The 17,822-nt window shown below is 40.7% G+C and overlaps 1 protein-coding gene across 1 annotated transcript in view; it reads right to left on the minus strand.

Annotated features, from left to right (window-relative positions):
- The window catches only part of GPATCH2 (G-patch domain containing 2), a 150,837-nt gene that overhangs the window by 25,048 nt on the left and 107,967 nt on the right, over positions 1 to 17,822 (minus strand). Inside the window, exons 7-8 of the mRNA XM_055144584.1 lie at positions 14,236 to 14,275; positions 11,332 to 11,396 (exon numbers count right to left, since the gene is read on the minus strand). Of these exons, the coding sequence (XP_055000559.1) occupies positions 11,332 to 11,396; positions 14,236 to 14,275 (105 nt within the window). The remainder of the gene's footprint in view (positions 1 to 11,331; positions 11,397 to 14,235; positions 14,276 to 17,822) is intronic.

Raw genomic sequence — 17,822 nt, forward strand, 5'->3', positions numbered from 1 at the left:
AGGAGCAGGCCAGGGGGCAGAGGGAAGGAGGGGGACTGGCAACATTCAGCCTAAGCGTGAACCTCCTTTTCTGAGTCTAGAAGACCCTCTGCTCACCTCAATCCCCGTCTCAGGGAGCCTCAGCAGATGCCTGAAGAGGGGACACAGCAGAATGTAGCTCATTCCCTGGGGACCGCCCATACTCAGGACAGGCCTCTCCCAAAGGTACCCAGGTGACCCCTTTCTTATTCTGAACTGAAGCTGTTTGACTCTCAACCTCCTGGAATCCTCAAAGCAGAAAATAAATCTCACCAGTGAAGGGTGCTGTGGGAAATCCCCTGCAAGTGTAGGCCCTGATAACTGGGTCGTGTCCTGGGTCACGCACGGTTTGGGCAAGGTCCCGAGAGCTACAGATGAGCAGGGAACACCCCGGGAAGGAGGGTCCAGTTCCAGAGGGAAACGTCCTGCTCGGGAGTTCAGGCTCGAACAAGCCAGGAGGCTGCACCAGCCAGCCTGGCAGCGTCTCTTGCCCAGGAGAGAAAACACTCCCAGGTCCCCAGTGTTACTGCTTTCCACCTTGTCTCCAGAGCCCAGAGACGTGCTGACACTTTACCCTTTAGTTCTTATGGACTCATGAAATATGGAGTATGTGACAGGGCAAAGGCTGCTGGACTAATTAAAGGCTGAGAAGCCCTTGGTTTAGGGCTGTTGAGGTGAGCCTGTACCTAGACAAGCCACTGTGTCTGTCTCATTCTCTGAACTACAAGGCAGGACAAGCTGAAGGCACCAGCTTGATTGGCTTCTGGGTGGATTCCCCTGCAGGGCGCCAGGACTAGGGGGAAGGGAGGCCATTTAGCAGGTTTGCAAACTGTTTGACCCCAGGAAAACTAGACGTAATTTCTATCCCAGTTCGGGTATGAATTGAAAAATTCTTTGGCTGTCAATTCTTTGCTTAGAAAGGTGAATAAGCCACATACTTTGATCATTTTCTCAAACCTCTTTATGATGTTCCTATGCACTCAATTAAATCACCCCCTACCCTTGCTCCTCACTCATCTTTGTATTCACTGGGACTCACAACTAAGGAATCTAGAAAGGTAAGTCAAGGTTTTCTCTTTTAGAGAATCCATATGCACAGAGAGTTTCAATACTGCCAGATGGCAATGACTCTTAGCAGTGGGGAACGGGGGATGGGTGCATAGGAAAGGTCGCATGAAAGCTTCTTCCTGGGTGTAAATACAGAGCCCCCTGCACTGGGTATTGTGGATCACGATGATGGGTTCTTGGTTCTGGCACCTCAAGTGACAGATTTGCTCCTCTGCACATTTGGCTTCAGTAGTCTGAGGCCTGTCCGGGACAGTCCAGGCCTTAGCAAGGTTGAGTTTAAGATGAACTTTAGTGCGGCATCTCTGTCCCAGACACAGGGCGCTGGCTGAGCTGACTGAGGCTGGGTCACTGTAGACCTCCCGGTATCTTAGTTCTAGAATTAGACCATTGCCTAGACCTCATACCCAGATGTTTTAGCCCAGTGCTGACATGAAAACTGGTGACTGAGGTTCTTGTTAATGCTGCTGGACCCCATATGTCCAGACCCCTGGTCCCCCTCCCTGCACCTGGCCATTCTCCTGGGACAGCTCTTCACTGCTTGCCAGTTGAGTCCCCCATTCCTTGTTGACCAGGGCTCTCCTCTGGGGTCCTGGGAAGGACCTACCTGTTGGTACCTCTCCACTGATGGGTGAGAGCCAGACCACTTTTTCCTGCCCATTTTATCCTTAAATTACAGCTTTATAAGTACATGGATATGGTAGCTAGGCTATGTAATTCCTTGAAGACAGTGAGACAAAACTAGACTCTGTTGTTTTTGTTTCAGTTGCTACAGTCCTGGCTATTATCAAGCATGTATTAAAGAGACATTTGAGTGACTTAAGGTATTACCAGTGTTTTTTAGATAATTTTTTAAAAATAACACTTTTATCTAGTTACCATGAATACAAAGTCATCTATGATTGGGTTTTAGGTATGTAACATCACAACACTGACTTCTTCACCAGTGTCCACTTTCTGCCACCAATGTCCTCCCCTCCATTGAGTAATTTTGTTTTTTTTTTTCTGATAATACTTTTGTGGAGATTTTGATTTATAGAATATATAAATGCTTACTTGATGGAAATAGGGAAGCACAGGAGCTAATCCCTGTCTTGGACTCTGGGACAGAAGCATCTGCAGAATCCAAACTCACTGGCAGAAACCCATTTTGAAAGTTGTATATAAGCACCTTCATTCGAACCTGCCACTCCTTGTGCATGATTTTAATCTCACTAACTGGAACTCTACGAAAAGAATGTATGAGCTCCTCCTCTCCCACGAGAGTTTTGGGAAAATGAATAAATATTAAGTCCATAAAACCTTTTCAGACTTGTTAGCAAATGTCCACTAGACAGTGGAATATCCTGTAATCGCTAGACAAGGTATCAGGAGGTGCCAGGCTTACATCAATATTCCTGTTCAATAATTGAAAAGAAGAGAACTCAGGATTCTCCTAATTTACTTCAACTATAATACATGCCCTATTGGGGCACATTAGCTTATATTAATGATTAAATTTATCATAAAATCATTGGAATATCCGTTAAAATTTTGTTTCTTCAGATCTTCCACTCTGTATTTAGGTCAAATGCTTTTAATTACCCAAGGAGACATCCTCTACAGAAATCAAATCAAAATACACATCAACCTTTCTTCTAATCATTCATGTAATATTAATAAAATGTGTGGGTTCTAACAGCTTTAAATTTCTGAAAATTAATGACAAATGATCATAAGCAGTCCTATTAGTTGTCATTTCAAATTGTGACTCTATTTGTTAAATAATGTATACAGCATTTAAGTAATCTAAACCATGTTTAAGAGGATTAGAAGCATCAGAAGTTTTACTTAAAAACAAGATCCTACATTTTAAATGGTCCAGTTAACTTTTCTGTACATTAGAAGTGATAGTTGAGAAAAGAAAACAAAACAATACTGCTGGATAAAACGCATGTTAAACTTATGGCAACTGAGAAAGTAATTTAATTCCTCTTTCCTTACATGTAAAATGGGCATAAGAAGAAATCAAAGGGTAAATTGGGAAATTAGGTGAGTTAAAATATACTGTTAACAGTCACTGAATCTTAGCTATGATATTACCTACAGAAATGGAGGGGAGCGGCTTTAGAGGAGGGTATACCTGGCATATCTGAGACCCTGTTTCCCCCCAGTGATGGGGTATTTCTTTACTTCAATGCCAGGCAGTCTATTTTAAATTCTTTTCCTTATTTGGTCCTCTTTCCTACACTCTCCTGAGAGCTCCTGAATTCCATGGTTAAGAATGTGGACCCTGGAGTCCAAGAGAAATGAACACTGGATAATTCCTGTACCTCCACTTACCAGGAGGTAATCTGGATAAACAAGTTACATCTTTGGAGGGCCCTCCTTTCCCATTTGTGAAACAGAGGCGAGAACAAGATCCAATCCTAGAGCTGACTCAAGGGTTCCAAGCCCTGTGGCTCCCTGCAGGCACACAGCTGATGGAGACTCTAATTTATTGGAGACCAAGGGAAATGGTAAAAGACATGTAACAGGATGGAGACACCTGCTGCCCTGCTCTCAGTTTTAAGGCCAGAGATGCAAACAAACTGTAGGCAGTGTTTTGTGGTTACAGTACAGAAGGGGAAATAGATTTGTCATTAGATGAGAAGGGCGAAGTGTATTCCACATGCTAACACGTAAGCCTCTTCTCTCTACTGACTCCAAGTACCTGTTCAGACCAAGCCACAGGTCGTCGAGCTGAGTTCCCACAATAATGATGTCATCAAGTGATGCCGGTCCCTTCTGTCTCATTTTTGATAATGCTAAGAAGAAGGGGGAAAATCCTAGCTGATGCTGAATAGTAATGATGTTATTTGAGGACCTTTTTCTGTCATATGTTGTTTAGTTTTGTTGTATGTTGTTAAGTTAGGTATTGTGATATGTTGGCAACCCTCTGATCACTTCCATTCCCCCTTATATCTATGCAAGTAGAGGGCCAGGAAGATAGTAACAATGACTGGGGAACATGCCTGGTGTGCACCCAACCTGGGTTCAATTACTTGGTAGTAATTGAGCTACCAATTGTAAATGGTCCCCGAGACATCACCAGGTATGGCCATGAAGGGCCCTGGACACCAATGCAGTGATTCAGGTAACTCTGCATCACAGGGCTCCTTCAGCCCTTGCATTTAAATATCAGTCTAACTGGCCAAGAATCACCCACGGCCTCCTGAGCACTGCTTGGGAGCACCCACTAGTAAAAAGAAAGAAGCCCATAATATAGAAATACTGCAGTTTGAAAAGTCAAAAACAAAAAAGGCTACAATGAAATGTTTTGGAAATATGGTGTCAGAAACATGAAATCTATAGAATAACTTTTCTATATAACTTTAAAAACAACTATGTAAATGTTAGTATAACCAAAACTCCTGGACAACAAAAAAATTGGCAAGGAGAGATGATCAACTTCAGAAAAACAATTAGAAATGAAAGGAGAAAAAGTGATTCATCCACAAAATAAAATGGAAACGGAAAAATAAATAATAAATATGGTGGAGAAGTACAGTGACCTAATTTCAGGACAGGCATATCAGTCAGTGGCAGAGTGTATGCTTTGCATGTTTAAAGCTCTGTGTTCATTCCATATGAAACATACACACACACACACACACACACACACATACATGCACATAAAACAAAGTGGAAAGGGTAAAAGTGCTAAAAAAATTACAAAACAAGTGAAAATTCTCAGAAGGTACATAAAAAAGAGCTGATAAATTTATGATAAAAAGAATTTAAAAATAAAAACAAGGCTATAAAATAAATATGAAAATCATTTTAGATAAAATCTTGAAAATCGGGGCCAGACTGATACAAGATCATGTATGGTCTCTGACCACCAGGAGTGGGCATGGAGCATGGAGCCAGAACAAGCCCTGAGCAGCACTGTGACCCAAAACATCCAAAAAAAGTTCTTGAAATTCATTTTCAAAATAATAAAAAGTACATATTAAAAGGGCCTACTTCCTTCCAGGGGGAAAATTCATCAATATCAGAATACAGTCTAGTGCCGACTATTGGATTTTATTTAAAGGAAGCATATATACACCATTCAGGAGGCAAAAACAATTATGTCTCCTTAAAGGAGAACAGCACTGCATCAGACACTGAGACTAATACTGGACAGTAGAGAAACCAGGCTAAGACAGTGAAGAATGGAAAAGAGGAGCTGCTGATAGGTCTTTCCAGTTAACTTTCAATGGACTGTCAGAGGCATTCATAGCCTGCAGGGACGCAGGGTTCCAGCAGCCCTAAGGGAGGGGGAGGGTCAGCTGAACTTCACACAAAAGACAGAGAAGTGACGTAGGAACTGATCTGAGGGAGTGAGGAAGTCATTAGAATACATTTGTAGAATTAAAATGAAATAATCAGGAACTGAAACTAAAGTTAGAACAGAAGAGGAGGAGACCACTGGTTAGGTACTTCCGACAGTGGATGCAGAGAATGCTTCCCTAAGCGGAAAGAGAGGAGGGTACTGAGGAACAACGGATTGTATTTTCAGATGGCCCAGTCCCTGTAGGGTGATTGTTTACTTCAAATAAAAGGCTTTCAAAAGGAATGGACGGGTGAAAGGAGGTAAGCAGTTAATTTACTAACAGCTCAAATTAGGGAAGCACTCCTAAACAGTGAAGAAAAGAGGACCAGAACTATTACAGACAGGTTATTCTTCTATCAAAGTCATTCATTATTAGAAAGAAAGTGAAAGTCAAACCAGAATGAGAAAAGAACATGGGAAATAGGGCCAGAGAGGTAGTACTTGGGGTTAGGCACTTGTCTTGCATGTGGCTGAACTGGGTTTCATCCCTGACACTGCATATTGATCCTCTGAGCACTGCCAAGCGTTATCCTGGAGCACAAAGCCAGGAGTACTCATGAACACCAGTGGAATGGGCAAAATAGCAGGAAGAGGAAGAAAGGGAGAAAGTTATTCATACTTGACAAAAATAAGAGGGTAGAGTACCTTCAATTATCGACCAACGACAAAATAAAAGCTATGGAGGTGAGGGCAGGTAATGTCTGGAGGAACTGAATAGAGCATATACTTCTTTGAAATTCATTTCTAGTGCAGAATTTGATTGTGGAACTATTTTATATGATCATAGAAGTTAAGCCACACTTAAAACAAGCATTGCTGAATTTTCAATGGGAGTGAACAGATGAATTTAATTATACCTGAGTATGCACAAATATACAAGTATACTTAGAAACTATTTCAAGTAACTCTAAAATGCAAGAATCTGACTGCATATTCCTAGTGAAATATCACCAAGTACAACAACAAAAAAAGGAAAAACTTTTAACCAATTTTAGGGATTATTTTATTGGTGGTTATGGAGTGCATGGTGAGGCTATCAGGAGACTGGTGTATGTGGATGGTACGATAAGTAAAATAAATCATTATCACTGTCTTGAAGAGGTATTATTTTTAACATTACAAAACAATTAAAATTAGAAAATCCAAATTTAAAAAAATGAAATTTTGTCTGAACTGGAATTTTGTCTGAACTGGAATTTTGTGCTGGAGTGATAGCACAGCAGGTAGGGCATTTGCCTTGTATGTGGCCGATCTGGGTTCGATTCCTCTGCCCCTCTCGGAGATCAAGAGTATCTCACCTGCAAGGCAGAGCTTGGCAAGCTCCCTGTGGCGTATTCAATATGCCAAAAACAGTAACAAGTCTCACAATGGAGACATTACTGGTGCCCACTCGAGCAAATCGATGAGCAACAGGATGACAATGATACAGTGATACAGTGGAATTATCAGTATAAATTGATAAGTTTTTCTTTAAAAAAAATTAAACTCTGGGGCTGGAGTGATAGCACAGCGGGTAGGGCGTTTGCCTTGCACGCGGCTGACCCAGATTCAAATCCCAGCATCCCATATGGTCCCCTGAGCACCGCCAGGGGTGATTCCTGAGTGCATGAGCCAAAAGTGACCCCTGTGAATTGCTGGGTGTGACCCAAAAAGCAAAAAAAAAAAAAAAAAATTAAACTCATTTCTTTGAAAAGGCCAAGAAACAAACTTAATGACATTCCTAAGACCCAGATGTACCTTAAAACTATTTCAGTGAATGAACGAGTACCTATAGGAACACTGGTTCCTGCCAAGACAGTTTTCAAAATGTAACCATAGGTGGGAAAAAAAGGAAGAAAGCCAAGATGGGTAGCTTAGTGACAGATTCCAGTCTCTGGAGTCAAAAGATATAATCTCCCACTGGCCAAAGATGGTCTGTTTTAATATTTATCCAAACCAACAATGAATGGGTAATAATTAGGAAACACATCAAATGTGTTTAGGTTACTGAAAGAAACAGAACACATCTCTTATCACCTTTGGAAAAATGTAAGAAATTGATTTTTTAAAAAAAGACTAGAGGGAAAGTACCAAGTATTCAAGTATTTATGTTGCTTTTGTTACAAGATCTATACATCAAGGTAATCAAGCAGCTAAAGAGCGGAAAGTTAATAGTCACCCAACTAGTAAACAAAAGTGAAAGGATGGAATTAGAACATTATCAATCTGTAAGCCTTAACGAATGGATTTCAGTAATGACCATTATGGCTAATAAATCATAGGAAAATAAAGAAATACACAGTATCACCTTGCCAAACCTAACAAAACTGAATGTGAATCTAATCAGTTCTTACAAGACTCTTGAGGGACTGGGGAACTTGCTGGCTTGTAAAATGGGCAACACTTCTCAGATGTGGGAAATTATAGGATAAACAATATGACTTCTTCAAATAATAATAATAATAATGATAATCAATTAGGAAAACAACCAATGCAGGGGGATAATTTATAAATCAAAGGGGATGTCAGCGATATACATTAACCAAAGATAGAAGCAGGATCTCATATCTCAAGTTATACTATGTATAAAAGACAATAAAACTGTATGTACATATACACATTACCATATAATTATATATGTGAAAGAATTAATTGCTGTTTCATAGATATGACAAATAGTTATGTGGGTTTTTGTTTTCTGAGGCTGCTATTTTTCAGGCAAACTTAATGATATACTTGGGTTTCAAATACACGATTGACAGGTTTCAGGCTGGAAGTAGGAAGGGTAGGAAAGGTAGGAAGCAGATGAAACAAGGCTGGCCACAGTTAACTGTCTCACTGTTAACTGTTGACGGATACATTGACTTTCTATTTTTCTCTGCAGTTCTGAACATGATGCAGTTTTCCATGATAAAAAATTGTTGAAATTTCCTCTCTCTATTCTGATATCACAAGAGAAGCCACCTTTGCAACTCTTAAAATTGCCAGCATCAAGTCATTAGGATTTTCATATCTTTGTAAGATGATGTCTGTTAATGTTTAAGCAACCAAGTTTGAAATTAAATGAAGTTATCCATTAAGTCTATGTCATTAAGTGTGTACATACCCCTGGACTATAACTTGATGCAAAGAGATTATAGAAGCCCTTATCTGAGGTTTATTGTCCTTAGAAAGGATAATGCATGGTTTTTATTCCATTTTTCTAATTAGTAATTTAAGCATATGTTCAGCATTTAACTCTAAATGTTTGCCTTTTCCCCAAGCTCAAAGACAGCTGTCCAAGATTTGAATGCCAGAAAACATTTAAATATCAACATCTGTTGAATTATGTTAATTTAGTGTAATATAATTGGGCATGAGCTGGAATTGATCAGAAGTATATGAAATAAACAAAGGTAAATTCCTAACAATATCTTGAATACAAACAAATTACTGTGGAGTGATAAAAAAGTACTTATAAAAAGCAAGGGCAAAGAAAAATCCTAATTTTAAAGAAAAAAAAATGATTCTTTTAAACACATAGTTCCAATTCCATGGAACAAACCTGGTGGTTTCTAAATTTATATTTGAATTGTCTCATAAATGGAAGGTAATTAAACTTTGTTAAATGTTTAATATTCAAACATTTTTGTAAATTATTTAATAAAATATTAAAATGTTCCTAATTACTTATGATGCATGAAATGTTTGAAGATTGTAGTATGATTTCTGTTAGATTTACATACCTTAGAATTCAAGAGTTGAAGAAGTTTCTGTTCTATAAACATAAAATCATATTTTAAAATGGAAAATGCTATTCTGGGGGGTGGGGCCACCCCCAGCTGTGCTCTGGGCTGACTCCTGGCTCTGTGCTCAGGGATTACTCCTGATGGTGCCAAGGGACCATCTGCAGTGCTGGGGATTGAACACAGGTCAGCATGTGCAAGACAATCTTCTGTCCACTGTACTATCTCTCCAGCCCCTAAGATGGAAAGTGCTTTTGATATGACAGGTGAGTTTATTAGATTTATTCCAAAACTCTATCATGAACAGCCATTGCTTATTATATTATGATCTGTAGTATTAATGTTTACAGTCATTCTCGGATACATAGGTGGTTGGGCATGTGGTGACAGGGGTCAAACTTGGGGTCTCCATGTGCTCCATCTTTATGAGCTATCACTGAGCCTCAATATCTTCTTTTTAAAGTTAGTAGTTATAGGGACCAGAGAGGTAGTTCTCCGGCAGACCATATGGTCACCCGTGCCCACCAGAAGTGATCCATGAGCACAGAGATAGGAGCAATTCCCAAGCAATGTTGAGTCTGGCCCCAAAATGAAACAAAATAAAATAAAAATTAAAGTTAGTACTTAAGAGCAGTACTATATAGCCATTATTTTGAACATACAAATACATAAATACTAAAACATAAAATGCTGCTCATAGCTTGTTTTATTTAAAATAAGGTGTTGAACAACAGTTCTGTGATAATAAAGGAGGGACTGCTTTAAAATCCTACATTTAGTAACATAGCATAGGTAATCACTCATCCTAACCAATTTTTTAAAAAAGCATCGCTAACTTTTGTTAGTGCATTTAATTTTGTTGATACATTTCTGTGAAAAGCAACACTAAATATAGTCCATGTCATTAGCCAGGACTCTAATGAACAGTTATCCAATCCCAATTTATTAACAGCTGCTCAAAAAATGTAGTAATTAATAGTTTCATTTATTCTTGGCAAACCTGCAAAATGACAAATAGTTTTCTATCTGTTAGGTCTTCTTCCCAAATAAGAGATGACTGTGGGGAGGTTGAGCGGACTGAACCTCTGAACATCTCTGGATCTTTAGAAGATTAAACAGAGTATAGGTCTAACGTGAGCTGTTATACCTGCACCAGAATACAGTGATCTGCAGATACAGGAAGACGCCAGGGAACAGGAAGGGTCTTTCTACGTGGAGGGTAAAAGACTGAGTGTGTCAGTGTCTAAGGCTGTGTTTGTGCATATGTCAGGGGATTAGTTAGACTCTCTGATGAAACCTTTTGTCAGGCTTTTCTTTTTTCATTTTAGAACACTCTTTGTGCAACTAATGTTGCGAGACAGCAAACAATAGCAGTTCATCGCCTCCTTCTTACTATTCATTGATAACACAAGAAAGTAGAATACAGAAAATCCAGAAATCATCCAGTCACTTGACACTGATAAAAAAACAAAATGTTCCTAAGAGCTAAGTACAACTGAATTCACAAACACACATTCCTAAAAGACATTTCAAAATTCGAAGCAGAATTTAATAACCCATTGGCAGTAAAAATGTTTTTATTTGATTTTAAATTATACTCTGGAACTTCTAGATGTTTTATCAACATTTTCAGAACCCCTTTTTTCTACTTAAATCTTAAAATAAAATTATAAGGAAATTTTGAAAATATACCATTCAAACCAATCAACCCCAGGAGACTTTTTATACAAAAGGGAAAAAAAAGAGATAGTATTAACTGAGTAACAAAATAAGCAAGAACCTAGATGCACTTTGAAAAAACAAGTGTACTTCCTATACAGACACTTATGTGTTATAGTAAGAAGTTTACGTAGTGGTCTCTCATAAGGTCTAGGTACCATTTATGTTTAGGGGGGAGATTAATTCTACTTTTACTAAACAAATAATCATTCTGCACTCCAATCTAAAATGTATTAGTTACCATAAACAGAGGTTGCCTTTCCATTAACAAATCTATTTACTGTTTGAAACAGATTCAAAAATGCAAATAAAATCTTTCTGCACATTAGTAGTCAGCTTGCAAGCGAGTTTAATAAACAATATGTCAAATAGTTCAGCTTGGTTGTTTATAAGTCAAGCAGCCCCACCCTATTTCACTGTTTCCAAGCTGGTCTGGAGAAAACTACACACCATGGTCAGAATTAGGAGTGATTCTCGATCGCTTACCTGCTGGCAGTTTTCACGGAACAGTTCTTCTTGTATCCTCGTTCACCACGGCCCTCTCTCAGGAGCTGATGCCAAATGGGTTTATGACAACATCATAGAAACAGAAAGTGTTGTTATTTTATAAGGAGAGATGGGTCAGCCACATGCAAAGGAATACTCTTCTCTTGCACTGTGTTTATCTACAGGTTTCTCTTAAACACAAAGAATACATACATCTTTGTGGGAGATGCCATTGTTCGCCTGGCCACAGAACTAGTAAAAACTGGCCTGAGAGCTGACCTGCTCTTGCAGTTGCCACCCGGTCAACAGAGTGAGAACTAGAACCATGGCATCCAACACCAGTCTTTAGATTCTGGGGGCTGGAAACCACTGGTCTATCACTTTGGTTATGGCTGCTCATTTGTGAATGGACGTGCTAGACAGGTGTAAGTCCGCAGATGTAAGAACACTGATCTAGAACTGAGTTCTCATTTGGGTTCTCTGGAGTGGTCCTGCCTAGATGAAAGGAGCCCCTGCTTATTAACCTTGGTGCTTTGCCTCCCACACTGACCAGAAAGATGGAATTCTACTTTCTCCATATCTGCAAGCTTGGCACAGTAAGAACATTCTTTCTCAAAGAAACCACTGGCTCTAATCTATACTTGATGGCTCCTCCAAAGTTCTCCCCCATTTCATTTCCCTTCACTTTCACTCTACCTGAACTAATTTCAAAGGTGAGGCTGGGGTTGGGGAAGCTGGAGTCAATCCTCTGTACTCTGTGTTCACTCAAACTCGCTTGTCTTATTTATGCAGAAATATGATCATATGCAAGTATGCAAGACTGGGCTAAGAAGTTATACAGCAGATTAAAAATTAACCTTAACCAAAAATAAGAGAGGGAGAGAAAAGAGGGAGATAGATAGATAGAGAGGGAGAGAGAAAAAGAGAGAGAGAGAGAGGGAGGGAGAGAAAAAGAGAGAGAGACAGAGAAGAAATAAAAGCAGTCAAAAAGTAAGGACTGATCTTAGCAGCTCAGCTGTCCCACGGTACTAGGTTTCCTCATGTACCGGCCACCTAAAGGCTGAGTAACCATGGCAACATGCTGAAGTCTCCACACCCTGACCCTGATACCCTGCTCCCCAGCTCACCAAGGGAGCTCACAACACCTTCCGCTTCCATGGGTGCTGTGGCTGTGAAGTGAGTCCCACCACAGACAGCCCTTCGGAAACAGGCGTCATGGACCACAGTTCTAATTCTGACTAATAAGCCTGGGAGCTTACTGGTCTCATGCAGAGCACCCAAAGCTCCGAGTGACACAATTGCTTTAAACTAATCAATTATTAGTGACATTCCATCTTGGATAGAAGCTGTCCTTCAAAAGTATGCAGTGAGACTGTACATCCTTTCAGACTGACAGAAAGTGACTGAAAGACTGACGAGGTGTCCTGACAAATCTCCTGTCTTGGCAACACTTGGCCCTGCTCCACAGGCTTCATTGTTCAGTGCTTGGGCCCAGCTATGTCTGGCCCAGAATGCCGGAAGTTGTTTGGGTTACCCCCGAGGGTGCTTGTGGGGCTATGAGGTGCCAGGGCTTAAACTCAGGGCCTGGAATATGTAGGCATGACCCCCAAGTGTGTAAGCCACGGCATGGCCCCAGATACCTGATTTTAAAGCTTATGGAGCAATGCCAGGAAGAGAAAAAGTGTCCCTGTGAGTAATAGAAAGGAAGTGAAGAATTTTTGGAGTGTTGCAACAATGTTAGAAATTTCAGATCCCTAATCCAATATGACAGGGCCAGCAGTGGGCTTCAGCCCTGTCTGCCCCTGGTCCACTCTCAGCACTCAAGTGCAGGAGGGTCCATCAGCAATTACTTTGTGGGCAGTCCTCAAATGTCTACAGAGTCTTTTCAAAGCTCTTAAGACTCAGCACTTTAAAAGGGAATCCCTGGGATCCCACTTTGAAAGAAAATATAGTCACATCTAATTTCTGATCTGTGATTCATTAAGACTTCTTTAAACTCCATCGACCTGTCCAAACCCTATGAAGTTTGAGGAAAAAGCCTCAGAATTTACAACAACCAGCTCTTATTCATGCTGCCTCCTCTCTTTCCTGCTGTATCTAAAGGTATTCCTAAGATATGCTTTGACTCACTTCAGAACACTCTGGGGCCAGAAAAACAGCTCTAAAGCTAGAGTGCAGGCTTTGCATGCGGGACTCCAGATTCCATCCCTGACACTGTATGTTGTATTATTCCCCAAAACCAAACAAGCTTCCCCCAATGCCCCCCCCCCCAAAAAAAAATAAAAACTATGTTATACACAAAGAAACAAACGAAACAAAAAATTTAGCAAGAATGCAGCTATGAAGATGCATTAACTTCATAACTTCTCAAACATCCAAGCCCTAAATCGCCCGGTGGCAGAGACTGAAAACAAAGAACATTCCAAGGACAAAGAAAGCAAACATTCCCTTAAGGTCAAGTGAACCGAAATTAATGTCAAGTTTGTGTTATGCCAAGTCATCCCTGTGCTGCCATGTAAACTAGTAAGAAAAGAAATGGGGAAAAAAATCTGCTTCATCTGAAAATAGAACATAAATTTATAAAAAAACTCGTCACCCTTGTACACTCCAAAAAATTAAATATTGCTGGGTGATGCTATTTATTACAAATAAATAAAGAAATGGTGTAAACCACTGAACTCCACAGATTCTCGGTGGAGGTAATAGGTGGGGGATGGGGAGATGGTAGCAACAAGGCCGGGCTCTGCTCCCCGCTGGTCAGGGGGTGAAGCAAAGGTACTATGAACCCCTTTAAATACATTGTGTATGTCCCCAATTATGTAAAGCTCATAAACTCTCCTCGAAGAGAGATGGGTCTGCTTGGCAGGGGCTGCTCACTTCCCTTTTGGTCAATGGGATCCTTACCTGGCTGTGCTCTGCCCTCGCTCCAGGACTGAACCAGTGGCTGCAGAGGAAAAAGAATGGCAGTCAGTGTCAATCTGATGGGAACAATTGATTTCACATATGCCAGCTTCAGGCATGTGTAACGTGTGTGTGCCAGTCAGGAGCTCTCCATTCATTTCTTGCACTGGCTGCATCCTGTAATCCTAGACTTCTACCCATTCTGACAGCAGCAGAGGAGTCCTCAGAACCCAGTAATTTTCAATTGCATAAGCAAACTCAGTTAGAATTACATTTCCATTTAATTATGTTCACATAAACTGCTGGGACTGCATTCATTTCATGAATCAATTCTGGTGATAAAAAATCTACAAATGCTATCATTTGCCACAACTTAATTAGAGCATCATTACACCAAATTATGACCTTTTGATTGTTGGGGTTTCAAACATGCGCGCGCACACACACACACACACACACACAAACACACACATACGCACAAACACACAAACGTGAAAACCATAAGAACATTCTATCTCCAGATCATGCCTCAGAATCAATTGTAAGGTAGTCAATGGGTGAACACTGGAGCTTTGGTCGCAGGTAGGTGGAACCCTGGGGGTTCTGGAGGAAGAAAAGTTCAACCACAACTTAACACAGGTCATTTTGTTGTATTTCTTTTTAATTTACATATTCACTGTATCTCTGTATCACTGTCATCCCATTGTTCATCGATTTGCACAAGCAGATGCCAGTAACATCTCCTTTCGTCCCTGTCTCATGCTAGTGTAGCCCAATGACATACTGGGGGCTCTTTCAGGGTCAGGGGAATGAGGACCATCATTGTTACTATTTTTGCCATAGAGTACATCATGGATAGATTGCCAGGCCCTGCTGTGTGGGCAGGATACTTTCGGTAGCTTGCCAGGCTCTCTGAGAGCAATGGAGGATTTTGGGACGGCCTCTAATCGCCTTTGCAGGTGTTCTCAGTCTACTGAATGTAAGCTTTTGGTGGACTGGCATGTTTTAATGATCTGCACACTGACAAACACACACCTGCATGCGTCTCTGGGCAGCACCTGGGACATCTGCGCCTCAGGTTGATCTCCTTGAGGTTGATGGAGTGCGCCAGGAAGTTGTTGAGTAGCTGGCAGAGCAGGACCCTGTTGAGGAGGGTCAAGTGCCAGGTCACCTGGTGGCTGGGTGACAGCACCCAACAGTGGATGTGCACACTGCTGCCATGGCTCTATGTCTGTGAATCAGCCCGGCTGGGACAGGCGGTGACGCTGCGGGAGGCACCTGTTTCTCCATGCCCCGCCAATGCCATTCTGTCTGAATCTTGCAAAAGAGCTGGTGATGTCCATCAGAAATCACGTGTAGAGTTCCAACAGGGATCACACATAGAGTTTCATGCCTGGTGTGTTGAGGTCACTTACAATTACAACACTAAAGGCTTACAATAATGTTCATGTTTTTGGTGTATAAAGTTATTGTCCATTCACCACTACTAAAGCGCCAAGAGCCTCCACTTACTGTCCAGTCTGACCCCTCCCTGTCCCAGTGCACCCACCCCCATAATCTCAGCTCTGTTGTAAAACCCTTTGTTTTTACTGGACATTTCATTGACTTTCTTTGTTTCTTTATATACTACTTATGAGGGAGATCAATAGGCATTTTCCTTCTCCCTTAACTTATTTTGCTTAACACAAATCCATCTGTTTCTATCCAAGTTGTAGTAATAAGGCAAGATCTTTACTTACAGGTACATAAAATGCCATTATATAGAGAGAACACAGTTTCTTTATCCATGCATCTCTTGTTGGGCATTTGGTTTGTTGTCAGATCTCAACTACTGTGAATAGTGTGATGTGTTGCTGACCACAGGTTGCAATATTCACGTTTCATGTGCTCTGGGTACATGTAATTTACTGGCTGTTATAATGGGCAGTGTAGAAATGACCATTTCCTTTATGTTACAAATTTGGTTGAATAGCCCCTGCCTGATTAGGTTATCTCTGAACCTCTGAACTTTGAGGAAGAGAGAAAGGAGGCAAGGAGGGAGGGAAGAAGGAGGGGAGGGATGGAGAGAAGTTAGAGGAAGGGGAAAGAAAATGAGAGGAAGAGAAAGGAAAGAAAAAGAAAGGGATGGAAGACAATTCTAAAATAATGTTCAAGAGGCCCTCTAGAATCACATTTCTTAATCAAATTTAAATGTCAATCCCATTAATATCCAGCATATACAAGACACTAGTAGAAATGTACAAAAATAACCCCTCCAACCCCATCCAAAAATGGGGAGAATAAATGAACAGAAGCTTTGTCAAAAAAGGAACACAAATGGCCAAAAGCCACATGAAAAAATGCTTCATATAGCTAATCTTCAGGGAGATGAAAATCAAAACAACAATGAGATATCTCACACCATGGAGATGGCACACATTCAAAAGAACAAAAGCAACCAGTGTTGGCATGGATGTGGGGGAAAAGGGATGCTCTTTCACTGTTGGTGGGAATGCCAGCTAGTCCAGCCTTTCTGGAAAACAACATGGACATTCCTTCAAAAACTAAAAATTGAGCTTCCATATGACCCTGCAATAACACTTCTGGGAATATATCCCGAGGGTGCAAAAAAAAAAACATAGTAGAATTGACATCTGCACCTATATGTTCATAATAGCCAGAATCTGGAAACAATCCGAGTGCCTGAGAACACATGGCTGGTTAAAGAAACTTTGGTACATCTACACAATGGAATACTATGCAGCTGTTAGGAAAGATGAAGTCATGAAATTTGCTTATAAGTGAATGGACATGGAGAGTATCATGCTAAGTGAAATGAGTCTGAAAGAGAGGGGCAGACATAGAAGGACTGCACTTATTTGTGGAATATAAAGTAACATGAGACTGACACCCAAAGTCAGTAGACACAAGGGCCAGGAATATTGCCCATAGTTGGAAGCCTGTTGCATGAGCTGGGGGAGAAGGCAGCTAGAATAAAGAAGGGATTGCTAAGTCAATAATGGTTGGAGGAATTGTTTGGGATGGGAGATGTGTGCTGAAAGTAGATAAAGGACCAAACATGATAACCTCTCAGTATCTGTATTGCAAACCATAATGCCCCAAAGTAGAGAGTATGGGGTAAACTAGTTTGCCATGGAGGCAGGGGGAGGGAAAGGGGAAGAATACTGGGTACATTGATGGTGGAGGATGTGCACTAGTGGAGGGATGGGTGTTGGATCATTGTATGACTGAAACTCAAACATGAAAGCTTGCAAGTGTATCGCACAGTGGTTCAAAAAAAAAAAAAAAAGTTAATTCCAGGGCATTGAACTTGGTGTGGTTGCTAACTCATGGGCTTAAGAGTCATGAAGATCTATGCTTGGATGCAGGTTCTGAAGAATACTCACTACAGTGAACTCTGACAAAATTAAATTAATTTGAGTATCTTCTTCATGTCTAGAGTAAAATTAATCACACACCCTGCATTGTGTTGAGAGAAATAAGACTAAAAACAAGGTATGGGGTAGGTGTTTAAAATATATGTCAGTATTTCTCCCCGTGGGGCACAGTGGGCTCTGGGTGATATGGGCACTTCACTACATGAATTTTTG

The sequence above is a fragment of the Sorex araneus genome, chromosome 7, assembly GCF_027595985.1.
Source record: "Sorex araneus isolate mSorAra2 chromosome 7, mSorAra2.pri, whole genome shotgun sequence".
NCBI classification, from domain to species: domain Eukaryota; kingdom Metazoa; phylum Chordata; class Mammalia; order Eulipotyphla; family Soricidae; genus Sorex; species Sorex araneus.